The sequence below is a fragment of the Neolamprologus brichardi genome, chromosome 23 (genome assembly GCF_056152115.1).
Source record: "Neolamprologus brichardi isolate AB-2024 chromosome 23, ASM5615211v1, whole genome shotgun sequence".
Taxonomy (NCBI): Eukaryota; Metazoa; Chordata; class Actinopteri; order Cichliformes; family Cichlidae; genus Neolamprologus; species Neolamprologus brichardi.
This window is the reverse complement of record NC_142125.1, coordinates 37,384,423-37,402,078: the sequence shown is the minus strand read 5'-3', so window position 1 is coordinate 37,402,078 and position 17,656 is coordinate 37,384,423. Positions and strand designations below refer to the sequence as shown.

The 17,656-nt window shown below is 40.3% G+C and overlaps 2 protein-coding genes across 6 annotated transcripts in view; one reads left to right on the top strand and one right to left on the bottom strand.

Annotated features, from left to right (window-relative positions):
* The window catches only part of jam2a (junctional adhesion molecule 2a), a 19,830-nt gene extending 7,828 nt beyond the window's left edge, over window positions 1–12,002 (top strand). Inside the window, exons 4-11 of one of the 4 annotated variants that reach the window (XM_087836252.1) lie at window positions 3,325–3,474; window positions 3,585–3,772; window positions 3,936–4,038; window positions 4,884–4,991; window positions 5,136–5,148; window positions 8,389–8,460; window positions 10,926–10,959; window positions 11,119–12,002. In XM_087836252.1, coding sequence (XP_087692378.1) covers window positions 3,325–3,474; window positions 3,585–3,772; window positions 3,936–4,038; window positions 4,884–4,991; window positions 5,136–5,148; window positions 8,389–8,460; window positions 10,926–10,959; window positions 11,119–11,157 — 707 coding nt within the window. In that variant the 3' untranslated portion in view covers window positions 11,158–12,002. Of the gene's footprint in view, window positions 1–3,324; window positions 3,475–3,584; window positions 3,773–3,935; window positions 4,039–4,883; window positions 4,992–5,132; window positions 5,149–8,388; window positions 8,461–10,925; window positions 10,960–11,118 lie in introns of all 4 variants that reach the window. The other 3 variants (XM_087836253.1, XM_087836254.1, XM_087836255.1) reach the window with 3 other exon arrangements.
* A 2,136-nt stretch (window positions 12,003–14,138) lies between these two features.
* On the bottom strand, window positions 14,139–16,175 carry atp5pf (ATP synthase peripheral stalk subunit F6). 2 transcript variants are annotated; one of them, XM_006804992.3, is made up of 4 exons: window positions 16,077–16,175; window positions 15,303–15,472; window positions 14,955–15,079; window positions 14,139–14,238 (listed from the first exon to the last, which is right to left on the bottom strand). In XM_006804992.3, exons 1-4 carry the CDS (start codon window positions 16,173–16,175, stop codon window positions 14,210–14,212), a joined length of 423 nt encoding a protein of 140 aa, XP_006805055.3. In that variant the 3' UTR covers window positions 14,139–14,209. The 2 variants fall into 2 exon arrangements, with proteins under 2 accessions (XP_006805055.3, XP_087692800.1); XM_087836674.1 differs by having other exon boundaries at window positions 15,999–16,110.
* Between the last annotated feature and the right edge of the window lie 1,481 nt (window positions 16,176–17,656).

Genomic DNA, 17,656 nt, shown 5'->3' with positions numbered 1-17,656 from the left:
CTTTATGGCTGAAGTTTGTTTTAAAGGTGCTATGAATAGTTACTGTGTTCATAATGTGAGGCTGCTTCTTAGAAATTGCTGCTATATCTTGTGAATTCATGACAAGCCTTGCCATGGAAGTCGTCCTTTCAAGCTGTTATCTCTCTGAGATAACAGCTTTTTGATATGGAGTTATGTAAACTGCTCGACTGCGGATTGTAAAATGTATTATTTTAATTTCAGCTGAGATATCATGTTATAGTTTACTGTTTTAAGAAAAATTCCCCAGCCCCTTAGGTAGAGGGGATTCCCCAACCAGGAGTACTTGATGTAGCCGGGAAATATATGTGGAAATGTCAGTTTAACTGTTACAATTGAACAACCAAGTGGTGGTAAAGTTAACAAATTGTGCGGGGGAAAACACCAAAAAGAACCCAGAAAGGATTAATATATATATATATATATATATATATATATATATATATATATATATATATATATATATATATATATATATATATATATAATGGTCCAAAAATCAAGAGGAAGTTCAAATAGATTACTGAAAGTATGGCTACTATATGAAAGTATAACAAATTAGCTTAACATAATAGATAAACACGTAAAACAGTGGCTAGCTAAAACGTATTCCTAGCTTTTAAAATGTTGGCTAACCGTATTGATTAAGTGTTAAGCTAGTAACTTAAAGTATGGATAAACAGTTGAAATGTTTAGCTAACCACTGGTAATGTTTAGGTGTAGTAGCTAAAAGGTATGTATGAATAATATTGAAAGTAAATACTGGATACATTTGAACACAAAAAGGTTGTTGGGAACCAGTTTCTTAGGGAGACAACAAGCTAATATTTGGTCAATATTTGGTATGGCCACCTTTATTCTCCATCACACTCTTTGGCAGCTTTCTTGTCATGTCTTTAAGTAGTCTTCAGGAATTATTCTCCAGGCTTCTTGAAGGACATCCAAAGCTCTTCTTTGGATGTTTCTGCCCTTTGTTCTGTTCTCTGCTTCCACACTGCTTCAGTAATGTTGTGGTCTGAGCTCTAGGGAGGCCAATCCATGACTCATAGTGCTCCATTGTGTGTTTTTCTATCCAGATATGCTTTTACTGCATTGACGTGTGTTTGGGATAACTGTCATGCTGAAAAATGAAGCTGTTGCCAATAAGATGCTTTCCAGATGGTATTGCATCATGAATCAAAAACCGATGGTGCTTTCCTCCATTCATAATTCAATCAATTTTTGCAAGTTCCCGAGCACCACTGGCTGACATGCAGCCACAAACCAGATGGCTGTAGACACTGTCGTACCTTTCCCCTGACCTCCTCTATATATACTGACAATGATTTAAAGCAAATATCGAATCAAATAGAATTTTTCATAGATTAAACTAAAGAAATGGGAACAAATGAGGCTGCTAGTAACAAAGCGCCCAAAGATACAATTTAAAATTGCTAAGTTGTCTGTTATGTGTAGACACAACACTGGTTCATCTCTCAAGTTAGGTGCTTTTTTTACTCTTGAATAAGTCGGTGTTAAGTGGGTTAACACACACACAAACAAATCCTTCTTCTGAGAATGGTCAGGTACAAGCACTGGGCTGAAAATGAGTGAAAAAGCAGCCAAATAAAAACTTTGAAAGACCTTCATAAAGCCTGAAGATGTACTGTTCAAAACAACTTTAAAGGCTTACAAGAAAGTGTGGCTCCATGGAAGGAAATGTAAAGAAATGAAGGGTTATCCAACACTTGCACAGCACTACATCTTTGGAGAAAATGCATAATAGTTTTATAAATTCTTAAAAGTTGATTTATGTAAGTGTGAATACAGAATGAATTCTTGTCTTGGCTAAAAACCTAACCTGATGAAATCCCTGTAACTAAAGCCATTTATTAGTGCAGTGCGAATACCAAGTAAATATACGAGTGTTACAGATACCAATGCTTGAAAGCAGCTTATGTAGGGAAGAGCAGTGTTTGATCATTTATGAGATGAATCCTCATCAATTTGCAAATTATTTTAATACATTTTAATGTTATTTTTTGCAGTAAATTTAAATAACTACTAAATCATTGTGATTTTTACTTTCCAGCTAATTTCAGCTTTTTGTGTATTTTGAAACTTTTTTTTGGGAGACCGGAAATGTAACCGTGTCTGTCTCTAAATCACTTTGGGTCCACTTCTGTTGTTTAAATGTGCTACAGGCTATAAATAAAATAGATGTGACAGTCAAACACAAAAAGGTATGAGGTACATTGTCTTTCATAAAAAAATATACATATATAAATTTAACATACTGAACCTAGCAGATAAAAACAAAGCATCAATCTTATCATGCTAGCACAGGGGTGGGCAATTCCAGGCCTCGAGGGCCGGTGTCCTGCAGGTTTTAGATCTCACCTTGGGTCAACACACCTGAATCACATGATTTGTTCGTTACCAGGCCTCTGGAGAACTGCAGGAGCTAATTTAGCCATTTAAATCAGCTGTGTTGGTTCAAGGACACATCTAAAACCTGCAGGGACACCGGCCCCCGAGGCCTGGAGTTGCCCACCCCTGTGCTAGCAGGTCTCTAAGACAGGGGTGTTCAACTCCAGGCCTCGAGGGCCGGTGTCCTGCAGGTTTTAGATATCACCCTGGGTCAATACACCTGAATCAAATCATTAGTTCATTACCAGGCCTCTGGAGAACTTTAAGACATGTTGAGGAGGTCATTTAGCCATTTAAATCAGCTGTGTTGGGTCAAGGACATGTCTAAAACCCTTGAGGCCTGGAGTCGGCCACCCCTGTTCTAAGACCATCCAACCAAAATATCGGTAGTATCGGTATCGATATTTAGATCGATCCGCCCACCTTTACCAGTGATACACACAAACTCCTGACGATGAAGTAGAGCGTACAACAGGCTGGACACAGGACAGCCACTCGATAGCTGTACCAGATTATTACCCACACACACAAACATGCACTCCGTGGCTGTCTGATCAGACTTGGACATTTGCATTTTCACATACACCTCCATTGGGTAATGTCTACAAAAGTCCAGGGTTCAGTGCATGTGTGTCACATCCAGTAGCTGCATGACAGTATAAGAAATCCTCAGTGTTGGGTTTACAGCAACTCAAAATGTCTCCAAATTATAGCAGTGGTTAAAAAAAAGCAAACATTTAATTGTAGATTATTTTACTCATGCTGCAATTGTTCAATTGCTACTGGTTATTAAATTTTGGGTGGCAGTATTGCAGACCGTAGATTATAACATGCAGTGGCTGTAGCCCACAGCCATGGAAGACATTTCCACTTCTGACCTTCTATTCTTTCTCTCAGGTCCCTTTGAGGGCCGGGCGACCATTGAAGGAGCGACAGTGACGCTGAAAAAAGTGACCCAGGAGGATGCTGGAGAGTACCGCTGCGAGATCAGTGCTCCTAAAGACTCTGTCAGCCTGGGCGAGACCAATGTAACGCTTAAAGTCCTAGGTACCACTGACTGAGATGAGAATCTGCCGTAATAAGAACATTCAAACTATTTTAAAGATGGGAATGTTTTTTTGCTTACATTGGTGTGATTTTTCTGCCCGTTCTTTTAGTGCCACCTCAAACCCCACTCTGTGAAATCCCCAGCTCAGCAGTGACTGGTTCAGTGGTACAGCTGAGCTGCAGGGACCAGCACAGCATCCCACCTGCCACTTACTCCTGGTACAAGGACAACCAGCCAATGAACCCGCCCCGTCATGCCAACGCAACCTATCTAATCAACTCGCGCACAGGAGTTCTGGTGAGACAAATAAGTGTGTGTGCATGCAGATAAAGAAAAACAGGGAAATGTTGCACACTGTAGTATCGTGTAAGCATAAAGATGCTTCTGCTGAGTTGCTCTTCGGTTTGATACAAGGTAGTATTCCTGATTCTTCCTCAAGGTTGGTTTTTCTCTTCCACAGGAGTTTAAATCTGTAGCCAAAGAGGACACTGGCCGATACAGTTGCCTGGCATCCAACGGAGTGGGACTACCCAAGATGTGCGAGGCCAAGCATATGACGATAGGTGTGTGTGTGTGTGCGTTTCCACACTAAATCCCGCCTCATCCCCCACACCTTTCAGCACCAGACAAAATCAAGGATGCAGTGGAGAGGAAAAGCCCACTAAGTTCAATCCACCCTGCTTCTAAAGTCTGGACACATTTATAGCCTAGCCTACAGTTTGAAGAGATCCTGTGGCCAGTTTGGGCCAAATTACAAAATTTAAAACGACGCTGTTGATGAAAATAAGTGGTGGGCTTGTTAATAAATCATGTAATGTGCTCTACGTTAATGCACAATACCATTTAAGCACTTAAAGTAGACCTGTTATGCTTATTTTCAGCTCCATATTTTTTATTCTTGGACTGTGCTGGAGCAGCTGTGCTTGATTTTAAAAAGCAGTTTATTTTACACTGAGCCTGGTGCAGTCCATCTGTCTGAAACTAGCTCCGCAAACTTGCTTCCCATTGGCTCATTAATGTTTTAACAGCAGGTGGGTGGAGCTTTTGCAATCACAGATGGCCATATTAGGGGTTGCCGCTCTCAGTGACATCACACAGAGCCACGAGGGGAGAAGCCTGTCTAAAACAGAGCATTTAGAGCAGTCTGTGACCTGAGCTTGTGGCTCACAGGCAGTACTTATACATTTGGTTATGTTTAAGATGAGCATACATCATTGTAACTGTTATATGACAAAAAGAAAAGCATATTAAGTGGACTTTATTAAATTATAGGAATGCTGAAGTACAGCTTCCCACTTTAGGAGATTATTTTGCTTTATTTGCTGTTTCCTGATTTATCTTGTGTCTCGCTGCTTCAATAAATTAGCGAGTAAACAGCTCATAATTCAGTCTTCATTCACACTTCCAGAGGACGTCAACATCACAGCGATAGTGGCAACAGTGTTGGGGGTCTTCCTGGCCGTGCTCATCTGTGGATGCGGCGGTTTCCTGTTACAGAGGAACGGCTTCTTCAGCCGTGAGTTTGTGTGGCTGTCTTGGCAGTCCGATAACCACTCCACAGTGCACCAATTAATATAGAAATATGTTTTCAATTCCCGCCAAAAAAAGAATGACATTGACTCTGTTTTCTCTTCCACGGTCCCGGCTCATTCATCAGCAGGACACAGAGGAAGGTAAGAGCTTTGTGATTAAATTAACATTGATGTGAACAAACACAAGCTAATATCTTACACGCTGAAGTCGAGGGGAGGCGGCGGGGAGGGGTGGATTGTTGTTGCACTTAGCCGGCCTGTCTGCATCTGTGTGCTGAGTCAGGACTGTGTGGAGTGACAGCTGTGGCTGTGTGTGTGTTTTCATTTGAGATGCAGCAGTGCCTGCTTTTCAACTCACTGGGTCATTTGATTGGCAGCAACAGATGTAAAACCCTGGGAAAAAGTTTTTTTGCTATTATTTTGATTGATTTTTTTTTTTTTTTAGAATTGATTTCCACTTCCAGGTAGATGTACTAATGTTAAATTCATGTCAAAATACAGCCAGACAGATGACCACTCCACCCGCCTCCTCCCTCCTCAAAACAGGGCTGTGGGGGAAACAATCAGTGCAACATAATTATGGAATAATTACAGGCTGTTAATCAGCAAGAAGGAAAATATTGGCAGTAGAAGGAATTATAGGCAATTAAACTGATTGGACGGGTAATTTGAAAAGGATTATTTGGATATTGAAGAATGAGAGTGTGGCATAGCTGAAGGCGCTTACACCCGTCTTACAGACACTGCCCTCCAAACACACCAGAGTGGGTGTAAAGAGGTTCCAGAAGACACAGAGACATAAATGCATGGCCTCGTATCCCAGGTCTGACTCGCCTGACTTTATGTTATTTGATTACTGGCTTGTTACTGCTTGGAGTTTGATGGGGAGTCAGCGTTGAGCTCTCCTTAAAGCTGATGCGAAAGCTCTTTGTCTGGGTTAAAGTCTGATGCTTATCCTGCTGAGCTAACTGGAGTTGTCAGTGTCAACTTCCTATTTATAGAACAGGCTTCTTCACAAAGAATCAAAGACAATGCGACATGATTTCTGATGCACCGATAGTGGGTACAAATTTACTGAGCGGCGATGCAGATCTAGATTGTGGCATCTAAGAGAAAAATGGTCCCTCGGGCACCTGGTTAGATGGATGAATGTTATTTCATGCTGAGGTCTGACAGCGGATGTGTTTTCAGTCGTCGTGGATGAATGTTGGTTGAATGAAGCACAGTTCGGACCGTTCTGGCTTTTTTTTAGGATACTAAAAAGCGTAGCTGCAGTCACATTTAGCTGCTCACTTAAGATCTTGTTGGAAAATATTAGCCAAAGAAGAAGGAAACAGTTTACTTCTTTTATTTCAAATGAGGCACTAGTGATTTCACAGTGTATGGTGAATACTTGAAAGGATCGGTTGTAGTAAGGAACTAGATATAGTCAGCTGTACACATAAATATGCATTCTTAGGTGTTTAGTTTGTGGAGTTAAGGAGGTAAAGCAGGAACTGATTGGAAGGTTGGTGGTTCGATCCTAAATATCCTTGGGCATGATACTGAACCCCAAGTTGCTCACAGCTGCAGTCGTCAGTGTTTCAGTGTTTGATAGAAAGCACAGAGCACAGTTTGTGGAAGCCACCATGTTCTCCTAATTACAGTGGCTGAAATGGACATTGCCTGACCACGTGTAGTCCACTAATGATGGAGAAGAACTCATGGGCATTCACATGCCGCAAGCTTTGCTTATGTTTTTGATTCATTGTGTTTTTAGTTAGTCTACCATTCTAGCAAGACAAGCTTTTTTCTGCATTTAGCAGTAGTTTGTTATTAAATCAGTTCAATCCAAATTTTAGCTTGATTTGAATTTTAATTCATGTGTACAACTTCAGACTTAAATATGAATGATCATACCTATGTTTAATCATCTGAGAAGAGGTCTCCCACAGCAAAGAAGTGAAAACGTGAAGGAAATAGTTAACGTGACTGCCACTTCATAAACAGGCTTATTTATTCCCGATATTGTCACAATTACTTACTCTCAGCTTATTAGATATTAGCTAATGTTAGGAGGGTAAGAAAACAGAAATCAATTGCCTGTAATCTGCAGTCTACTGACACCTAGTGGTGAGATTTTACACACTGTGCCTTTAAAGGGGCCTAAACTGGAGCCTTGTGTAACTCCAGCTAATGCATTGCTCAAACAAAAGGCAGTCACACAGTTTGAGCTTTTTAATACTGCGGTGTTGGATTGCTGCATGTGATTGGCTGCATGCTTGCTGGTTTATGAAATGTCATTCATAAAGTGTGCTCAAATAAGCTTGAACATCTTGGTTTACTTCTCTTGAACATATTAGTTCTGCCTATTTTGATTCTTACTTTTTCATTTGGGTTTCCACAGCCCGTTCTCACTCCCGAGGCGTAACATGCCGACGTTTTGTCACGTCCCGCGGCGTTCCTGAGGAACGCAAAAGGAGACCTTCGGCGTTCTTATGGTACGCTGCGGTTTATGGCCGAAATCCAGTGCAATGACGCTTCCGCGGTAATAGACATTCCAGCCCTGTATTACAGCCCTAAACCTAACCTTATCCCTAGCCCTAACCATAACCTTTTTCTTGACCTTAACCAGGACTTTAATGATGTTAAATAGCGTGTTTCTAAGCGATTTGAAGAAAAAGAGCGAACATGTGTAGATTGAGTCCATACGGTTCTCATATTTTCTCATTTTTCCGAGGTAGTCATTTAGGAACGTGGTGGATAGCCGAAAACGTAATATGTTGACGATTTGTCACCTAGTGTAAAATGTTACGCTTTGGGAGTGAGAACGTGTTGGTTTCCAACGTCTGTTGGAATTCAGGTCATTGCTCAAATATTAGATGGACTATTAGGACTTCTGCTACTAGTAATATTATTCCAAAGATGAGAGTTAGAGGTCTGGCATTGCTAAAAACTACACACAAATGACCATAAAACACTGGTCAGGGTCATTTTTTTGCTTGTTTTGTTGCAGAATGACAGAATCCACTATGATTCAACATGCCTGACTAAACCTAAGCATATGAGTGAATATCATTGTTGTCCAACCAGCAGTACCAGAGATATAATTGGTTGGGCGCCTGTGCATGTTAATTGTGGTATCTTTTGGCTTTCCAGGTATAAATCTGAATGCACAATCCTGTGGGGTAAATTTAACAGAGAGCTAAATGCATGGGATAGAAATCAAATGTGGAGGTTGACAGATTTAGGTTACAAATGTTCAAGCTTTCCAAACCAACAGTTAAGCTGCACATCTTTACGGATGACTTCACACTAATACTCACACTCCAAAGCATGGTGTGCAGTACGAGTCCACGAGGGCATGCTTCTTGTTAAAGCCCATGCCCTGACCCCCCGCAGGTCATTTTGGATCTCCCAGTGTCATGGTGCAGCCCACATCAGCAGCCAAACCCTGCACAGAGCTGAGGACATGTGAGTGTGGCACATTAGGAAATAAAATAAACAGACGTAATTGCTTCGCAGACAGCAAGGCTTTGGAGGAACCACAGAACCTGACCCACCATTAAAACCATATGTTGTTTTGGCTGTTTGTGTTTGGATTAAACAAACGAGATAACGTGTTAATTACTGAGCTTTAGAGGTGCCGGTAAGAAGATTTATTTTGCTCACAGAGAGCTGAGCTACTTGTTTCCTGTCTTCATTTAAAGCTGAACATCTTTTTGGCTACAACTTTTACATTTACTGGCTAATTTATAGGTTATTGATTTTTTTTAGCCTAACTTATAGTCCTGCGCAGAATTTTTTTGAGAAAAGCACATTTGTTTTATTTAAAATAACACTTAGCCCACTGATTATGGGGCACTGTGCTACTAAATGTAATGGAAAATCTTCACTTTAGCTGGACCGGTGCTGCTGCTTAAATGTTTTTAGTTGAGTTTAAAGAGTATCAGTGTTTGTGGGTTAAAAATGGGCCACATAAGCAGTACAATAGTGTGTACTACTCCCTCCACAGTACTCCAGTGAAACTAGAAAGAGAGGTAGTGCGCATTAGTCCATAAGTGACCATTTATCAGTCGCTCACTTGAGAAATGGATCCCTCACAGGACCTCAGCAGACAGCGTCATTAAATGTACCTGTAAGAGCCACAGTGCTGGTTTTTAAAGCGCCAACTACACAGTGTTGTAGGAAAACTTTACTTTTTTTCCCGTGAAATAATTTTAATTTCTTAGAAGAGGATCACTTCCAAAAGACTTATTTTTGGAGGTGATTTCGAGACTATAATTAAAGCCATAGAGTTGATGTGCCAGACACTCAGCAAGCCAAAGGCATTACACAACAGTTCACAGCTCCGCTAACACGATCACTTAGACTTTTAACGCCGCGTGCCGCTGCAACACGAGACTGTTGCTGAACAAAAGGACCTTTGCACATCTCTGCAGATGCAAACAGTTCACAGTGAATGATTCCAGTGTTCATAAACGGCGTTTTACAGCATCTCTGATCTATTCCACATTATTTACAGTTAAAGAAAATAAGTATGTCAAACGTACTTACAAATCAAAGTTGACTATGTGAACTTTTTTGTTTTGAATGGTGAAAACACACCTACTGTTGGATGTATGCAGTAAAAGTTCCCTCATCTGGAAAAACACAGGTTACATTTGGTGAACGGACAGAAGTTTTCTGGTGTGTCTTTAAGATTCTTCAGGTTTTAGTTTCAGATTGAACACATAATTGTTACATTTAAATCACATTAAACTACATTAAAGTCTTCTCTGATTCAAGATGTTTGCAGATTCTGGTCGAAAACTGATTTTCCTGTGAACAAAATTTGGTTTTCATTTGCCGGTGAGTTTGTGTAATGAACAATTTAGGGGAGGAAATGAGGTCAAACATCATAAACGGAAGCAAGAAGTAAAAATTTCAACAGTTTTGATGATGTCTCAAATTGGCACCAATTTATCTCCATTCACAACCCAAAGAAACGTAAATATACATTTTTTTTAAATTTTCAACCTGATTTTTTGAAGCTGCAACTTTCACTGAGCATTGAACTCATGGCAGACAAAAGGCCAGCGCTCTGACCATCATTCAGCCTTGATTGCTTAATCCTGTAACACCGAGTCTGTCATATTTGATACACGAGTTTTTAAGATCTCTACATCTCCGAGGTGAGGTAAATTTCCCGATAGAATTTTAAGCATTAAATGTCAATGTAGCCAATATAAGTAAAACTCATACATGCAAGTTGTTTATTTTGTTTAATTGTCAGACATTTGGATAATCACTCTGTTAAAGCTCCACAGGATTAATTTTCTTAAATATATTATATATTTTAACATTTTTCTTTTTAAATTGCAACTTTTCAATGTGCAAATCCCTCTTTTGCACTATGACTGTAAATGTGAAAGAAAGAAATTCAGGGAGCTGTTTTTTAACATCGAGCTTGTCGTGTTGAAAGGAGATCAATAGCACTCTCGTAGCTGTTTATTCAAACAGGAGACGTTAGCTTGGTGTAAAGATCGGAAATGAGAAAAGCATTACTTTTCTCCGAATCGTATCTGCTTACAGGCACATTTAAAGCTCTGATCATCACCACGGTTTTCATAATCCCGCCCCTGTATACCGCAGCAGTCTATAAAAATGTCTGTAACTCCTAAATAATTAACAAATTATTGTTAGAGCAATTAAAGTCGGCACATCTTGATTGATTTAAAAAGGTCTGTCATTCTCCAAACGCACATACACAAGCCCTCCTGCGACAAACTGCAGCACTTTCCTTACACTTTGCTCTCCAGTTTGTCCCAGTGCTGCCTAATGACGAGCTCGCTCTGACTGTTCTTCCTACCTGTGTTTGCCACGTGCATTATTAATACAGGCGAGATATAAGTCAGGTTAGAGCTGTCAGGTGTTCTTACCATGTTTCTGTCTTCCAGGTCCAATGTCAACTACATCCCTCCACCCCAAGAAGTAAGTGTTTGTTTTCAGGTTTGCTTCTTTCCCTCTCACTTTGCCTAAATGTTGCAGTTCGCACTTCCCGGATGTTTGATGTGTGTGTGTGTGCTTTTTAATTTAAATCATCAGTTTATTTAGCAAACATTAATACTTGTTTTGTGTCCCTCTTCTCAGCCCCAGGATTTTAAACACACACAGTCGTTCATGCTCTGAGAAGCTGGTCTTCCTCTCCAAAAACAAAACACAAAGAAAAAAAAGGTGATAAGGTGCCAACACTGGATTCTGATTTTGTTTCGGACTCAGAACGAGCTCTTGATCTTCCAATACGTGCTAATTTCAATCTTTATTCCGCCGCCAATCCTTCCGGATGGTTGATGTCAAGCAAATCTGCAAGGCTTCTTTACTCTCTGGCTTTGCTGTGTATTCGCCTCTTACATTGATGTCTCCTGCTATTATGGGATTAAGTACAGTTTCATGGTACTCTGCTCCCCCCTGGTGGTCAGATGTTGAATTTGCAATTGATCTTTTTTTTTTTTCAGTATAAATTTCTAAGGCTAACTGCTTTAATTACTCAATTTTTATTTTTTACCAAAGACTGATGTTTAATTTGATAGATTTCTTGTCTTTAAAAAATTGAATCATGACAGGGAATTCTCCTTAAAGCCATAAGGGAAGCATCTCAGTTGTTTTCAATAAAACTACAGCTTACCTCAGTCAGTATTTCGTCTTCGACACTGGGACCACTCGTGATCTTAGTAAGAGCAAGAAGCCACTTAACAATAATGCTGAGGACAACCCCATTCCATCCTGATGTGCCTGCATGGTCTTTTTTATAAATATACATATATACTATATACCTTGTGCCTTTTTAATTTGTCTGTCTGTCATATTTATCTATGGATCACAGTTCTTTTTTTGTAAAAAATTTGCCTTACTTTTTTCTTTATATGTCTTTATATTTCTGTGCCACTGATTATCAAATGGAGTGTCTGTTTTTAGGCTGTGTGAATGACTTCAGAGTTTTATTTGAATAGTGTATCAGTAATAAAGTTTTTTCTACTCAAGCCCATGTTTGTTATTACCGTGTTTCCAATGATGGAAAGAATGCAACACGAGAAGTAGCTGCGTATACACTAGAGGTGGCATGTTGCGATTTATCGCTCTTCAAAACCACAAGTTACGTCAAGTTATCTCACATGTTGGGGGGTTGGCAACAAAATGAGATTTTCAAGCATAACACTGTCACTAAAACCTGCCTGTAAGGCAGTCTGCTATCAGTCTGAGAGTGAATGGGGTGAAGTTTGCAATTACATGCAATCTGTTTCTGATGGTACAGCAACTACCTGTGATAAATCACTGGAAATTACACATCTGGTGTCGTCTACATGGACAGAAATTCACCTTTGACTTTCACATTTGTGCTCAGTACACTTTCCGATCTCCACACTTTGCAATCACAAGTGGGCACGAGTAAACAACAAAAGCCACTGAGTTTTTATTTTGTAGATGTAAGGAGGTTGCTGTCCTGGTTTTATTCCTGTGACTGAGCTGCTAGCTAGCTCAGAATTAGCAGGTAGCTTTGTCGAGCTAAGTGCATCCAGTGTTGGATGGTTTAGCAGTTTGCTCAGCTAATGTTATAACTTTATGGTGGTGCTGATTGACTTAATAAAAGACCAATATTTGGCGTTCCTTTACCGATACGATATCATCAGGCAAAATATTGTGATACTACGCTGTATTGATTTTCTGCGCTGCCTATAAAATCCTGTAAACAACCATTAACTTGCACTTCCAAAGCCAGTTACTGATGCAAACCCCATGTTTGTACACTGTAGTAACCAGCTACCTACTAAAGCATCATCTCAAAGTCCTTAAGCATTTGCTGCCACTTTTTATATCCATGTTTGATCAGAACCAAACGTCACTCGCTTTATCACCATCTTTACATTAGCTTGTGCTTTTATCATCCCTGTCTGCCTTTACCAGCTGCTACACTCAGGTGTTACATTAATATAGATATGGATGTGTTTGAGTAGTTTTTAGAGTAACAGCACTTCTCCCACCGCTGCAGTCAGCACAAGCATCAACCTGACAGGAGGAATTATTCATGACTTCTACTTAAAGTGACAAGAACGTGTAAATCTAAGTAAGTGGACTGCAGATTTATCAGACAATGTGGAAAACTGGTAGTTGCATTATTGCTTTATTCGTCAAACTAACTGCATCATCTCTTATAATGCTCACAGTGTCTGCTGTATTCCCATAGATGGCTACAGTGAAGTGCAGCGGCCTCGGTCAGCAAGACTTTACATTAATCTTTCAAGTGATAATCTCCCAGCAGACCTGTTCCCTCCCAGACAGGTTAACTAAATATTTCCAGAGTTGCTTTTCTCCCCCTCTGTTTATTCTAACAGAATAAACAGCAACATTTTTAACCCACAGCCATGACTACATGCACTTCTGTTTCTTTTCAGTGTGTTTAATGAAGTCGTGCACTGCTTGAAATCACAGCGGTAGATGTTGGTACATTTTCTGAGCGCAGCTTTAAAGGCTGGCTGCACAGTCTAAAAAATTTAGGCACCAGGTCAGACAGAAACTTGCCCTTTCTGATGCTATTTTGGGGTTTCAAAACATTCATCACGACAAGGCTTAAATGCATCGCTGACCTTGTCATAACGGGGAACGCTCAAGAACGGTGCAGATTGACAGCCAGTTTGCATCTAGGTCAGCCAACATTTGGCTTGCTGCTTTTTGGATATCTACATATAAATTAAAAAATTAAATTAACTGTGCCTCACCATATGTTCTGGGAGTGTCACTGCAGCTGGATGTCTTTCAGTATTTCTAATCAAACCTCCTTCGAGTTCTGAGCTTGTTTGCATTTGTCCAATGCGACAAACGGTTATTTGAGGGAAACTGCTAATAAACATTTTTCAGCTCCAAAGGAAAAAGTAAATAATGTTGACATCTTTAGCCTTTAATAGTAGCCCGGGGACAGATTTATAGACATGCAGAAAATGTGCAGGCCTAGTTATACAAGTTCCTAAGCAGCCCTCATTTCCTGGCACAAATTCATGGTTTGAGGGCTCCAGACTGTTTGAGTGTCTGGAAATTAATCATTCAGATTTTTAGGTCCAGATTTTACTACACAGCCTCAAACACAACATATTTATAGAGTCACAAAGAGCTCGTAGTTTAGTCCACTATCTTTTTTATTAAATACAACATTTTGTGACAGGTAGGAGATACACAACATGGACATCATTCACTTGCCACCCTCGTCAAACTTCGGCTCTGCAAAAAAAGAGACAAGATGGAAAAAAATGTGAATCATTTCCTCGTGCACTGCAATATTGGTGATTATTCTGACATCTAAAACAAAAATAAAGGTATAGAAATATACAAAAACTGGCTACTATTAGCTTCATCAAAAACACATTGAAGTTAAAAAATAAAATCTTTCTGACCCAATTTCAAGCAAGTCATCTGGCTGTGTTTGATGACAACATCTACGCTATTTATAGACCCAAGACTCAAATCACAGACTGCCTCCTCTGTAGCAAAGGCATAAATATTTATGAAGGGAACAACTGTGGCATAATAAGCACATGCCATTGTCACTGTAGTCCTGCGCCTTCTCGACAATCAGTAACAAAAGGCAGTTTTGACCATAAAATAACACGTTTTAGGAATTTGCTTAAATAACACAAAACAAGAACGACCCATTACGTCAGTAACCCAAAGATTCATTTAAACTGGAAAGAAACAAATCAAAACATTTTTACAGGCTTAGTGCCTCCAGTGCTGTAGTGGCAAGCGAAAGGTCGCTGGTTCACCTCCAGAGACACAAATCCCCTTTGAAATGAAGTGCTGTGGGACCTACCCACTGTGGCGACCCCTTGTGGCAAGGGAACCTTAAGTGAGAAATATTTTTACCTAAACTGTAACTACAGTATTAAAGACTATTCAGCAAACTGCACTTGCTGAGCTGAACATGAGCCCAAACAGACCTGTGAATTTGAATTCAGGGAACTTGTTGAGGTCTCCTCCTCCATATAGTCTCTGCAGTTTGATTACTTCTTCACCCAGGTTCTTCTGATAAGCCGGACCTGCATCCACAATGCCACCAGCAGTCCTGGGAGAGCAAAGGCATCAAAAAAATGTTCAACATTCTGAGCACGATGCCAGCAAGAGGAGGAGATGCTGTTTGAACAGATGTTAGTGAAGTGCATGCCAGAGCGCACCCAAAGGACATTTAAAGTTAATGTTTTGCCAACGGCTGACCTCTGAGCTGGAAGTCTGTTTGGTAAACTTTATTCAGACTTGTCTGTCAGTGTCTGGAGGTATCACCAACTCACTTGGCCTTGCTGTTGTAGTCACGGATCTTGTCCAGGAACAGTTTCTGGACGGGGTCGAGCTCCTTGGCCCGCTGGAAGAGGACAGCAGAGATGCCGATGTTCCTGCGCAGGGTCAGGCTCACGGCAGAGCGCAGCACGGAGGACAGCTGGAATAACCGGTGCAGAGCCATCTGAAGGAGCCAAAGCGTCGAGTTTGGGTGACATTTAAACTGATTTTGGACGAAATGTGCTGGTATAAAGTACCCTGAGGGCTTGAAATTACACCCCTCAATAAGTGATAAACGCATTTTATTTTTCTGCGTGTTTAAGTCTTTAATTCCCCTTTCTCATGGACATGTTTGCTATCTTTTACTAATCCCCTATCAATCAGTACCACTAGCTGCCTTTAGCATTAGCTAGTTCACGTCAAAGGCAGAGCATAGCTAACTAGCACACTCAGTTTGCTGCTAACCCAAACACCCAGTCTATAGAAACAGAGTTACTATAACTACAAGATGTTATATCGGCTTTACTGAGTTGCTGCTTGCTGGTCAACACTTGACGTTTCCTTCATTCAAATGACAAAACAGCGGCTTATGCTAACATGCTAGGCTAGCTTTAGCTGACACTAGGGAGCGTTCGGACATTTTTATACGGTTTGATGTGCCGCGGTGTGTTACACCACCGCTCTCACCAAACGCACCACCGTGCACGTACCTGTGTACGCAGAGCGTCGTGACAGAAGAGGTGAAGTTAAATGTTTGATAGCTTTTCTTTTTAAGACACCGTACTCACCTTGGATTTGACACCAAGAGCAACAGAGCCAAATGTGAAGGACCGCGGTGAATTGTGGGAGTTCGTTGTTGACAGGAGGCGTTCGCGAACGTCAAGCATTAACTCTATATGCGCAGGACTGCGCACGCTCAGTTTGATCTCAAATTACAGTCGAAAAAGGTCAACGAAGTTTGACTTAAAATGACTCTTTCTATTGAAAATCTCTATTATGGCCTTCTAATTTTGCAGTTTGGGCCGTGGAAAGATGTTCGTTTTATCACATACATATAATTAATGCATTTTTCTTGTTAGTTTACTTCTTTTAATTTTTAATTCCACCTTCAATGTAACTTAGCAATTGTGTTTATGGAGGAAAAGTCTTGAGACGCCCCTATCTGTCTTCAAATCTTGCTGTAAAAACTGGAAATAGTTATAATCAGTTTTATTCTTCATCACAGTCTGAGCTCTCTCTGGCATCTTTCTTCTCATGTCTTTAAGTAGGTTTCAGGAATAGTTCTCCAGGCTTCATGGAGGACATTCAAAGCTTTTCTTTTTTGTTCTGTTCGTAGTCAAGATGATCCCACACTGCTTCAATAATGTTGAGCTCTGACCATGACTGATAGTGTTCACTGTGCGTCTTGTCTTTTTAGGTCTGTTTTTATTGCATTGGCATTGTGTTTGGGATCACTGTCATGCTGTCAGTCATACACTTTTCAGATGGTAACATAATGGATGAAAATCTGTTCTGTCATGCACTAGTTGAATTCAGCACCAAACCATGACAAAGCCTCCACGGTGGTTGGACACACTGACCTCCACTGTACACACGGACAACAATTTGAACAAAAAAAAATACACGTTTTGGATTAGTCACCCCATCAGACTTGTTGCCACTGTCCAGTTCTTTACTAATTTAGCATACCTAAGCCTTTCCTTAAGAATAGCTTCCTGGCAGCCACCGTCCCAGTGAAAAAAATTCTGATAAGGCTTCAGTGAACATTAGGTGGACCAAATGAAGGGCCAAATGCATCTCTCAGATATTTATTCCAATTTTGGATATGGCTCACCTGCTGTAGATAATTTATTGAGGCCTACCGCTTCTTCTTTTGTCTTCCACTTGTCCAGTTTCCTCAGATTTTTTTAAGGACACATTGCACACCATGCTGACACACATTTCTGGTTAATTACTCTCTGGGAATCACATTGTTGGTCAAAAATATAATTTTATGCCTGTTAGGCTGCTATCATGGATTTTCATGGATTTAACTAAAGAAATGGGAACAGGTGATTTGCTTTTGTAAGAGGCTGCTGGCAAAGTGTCTCAAGATCCAATTTAAAATAGTTTTTTGCGAAGTTGTCTTTTATGTATAAACTGGTTCATACCTTGAGTTAAATGCCTTCTTTATGCTTGAATGTTTCATAGGTGGCTTAGAAAACAACAAAACGAAAACAAAAGAAAGGTTGGCTGATTGGAAGCAAAACAAAGAAACGAGGGGTGGCTCAAGACTTTGTAGAGTAGTCTAGTTGGCAAAAGTATTACGGTAAAAAGGATGGGGGTAAACAGTCAAAATTGTTAGCCATCTTGTCGTGTTTAAGCTAAC

What these genes read in the sequence shown, in the direction of transcription:
- atp5pf (XM_006804992.3), bottom strand. Translation starts at nt 16,175, where the DNA reads ATGCTTGACGTTCGCGAACGCCTCCTGTCAACAACGAACTCCCACAAT. An exon ending in GACTACAACAGCAAGGCCAA is followed by an intron (nt 15,080 to 15,302) that starts GTGAGTTGGTGA and finishes TTGCTCTCCCAG; the next exon opens with GACTGCTGGTGGCATTGTGG. An exon ending in CCCTGAATTCAAATTCACAG is followed by an intron (nt 14,239 to 14,954) that starts GTCTGTTTGGGC and finishes CTTTTTTTGCAG; the next exon opens with AGCCGAAGTTTGACGAGGGT.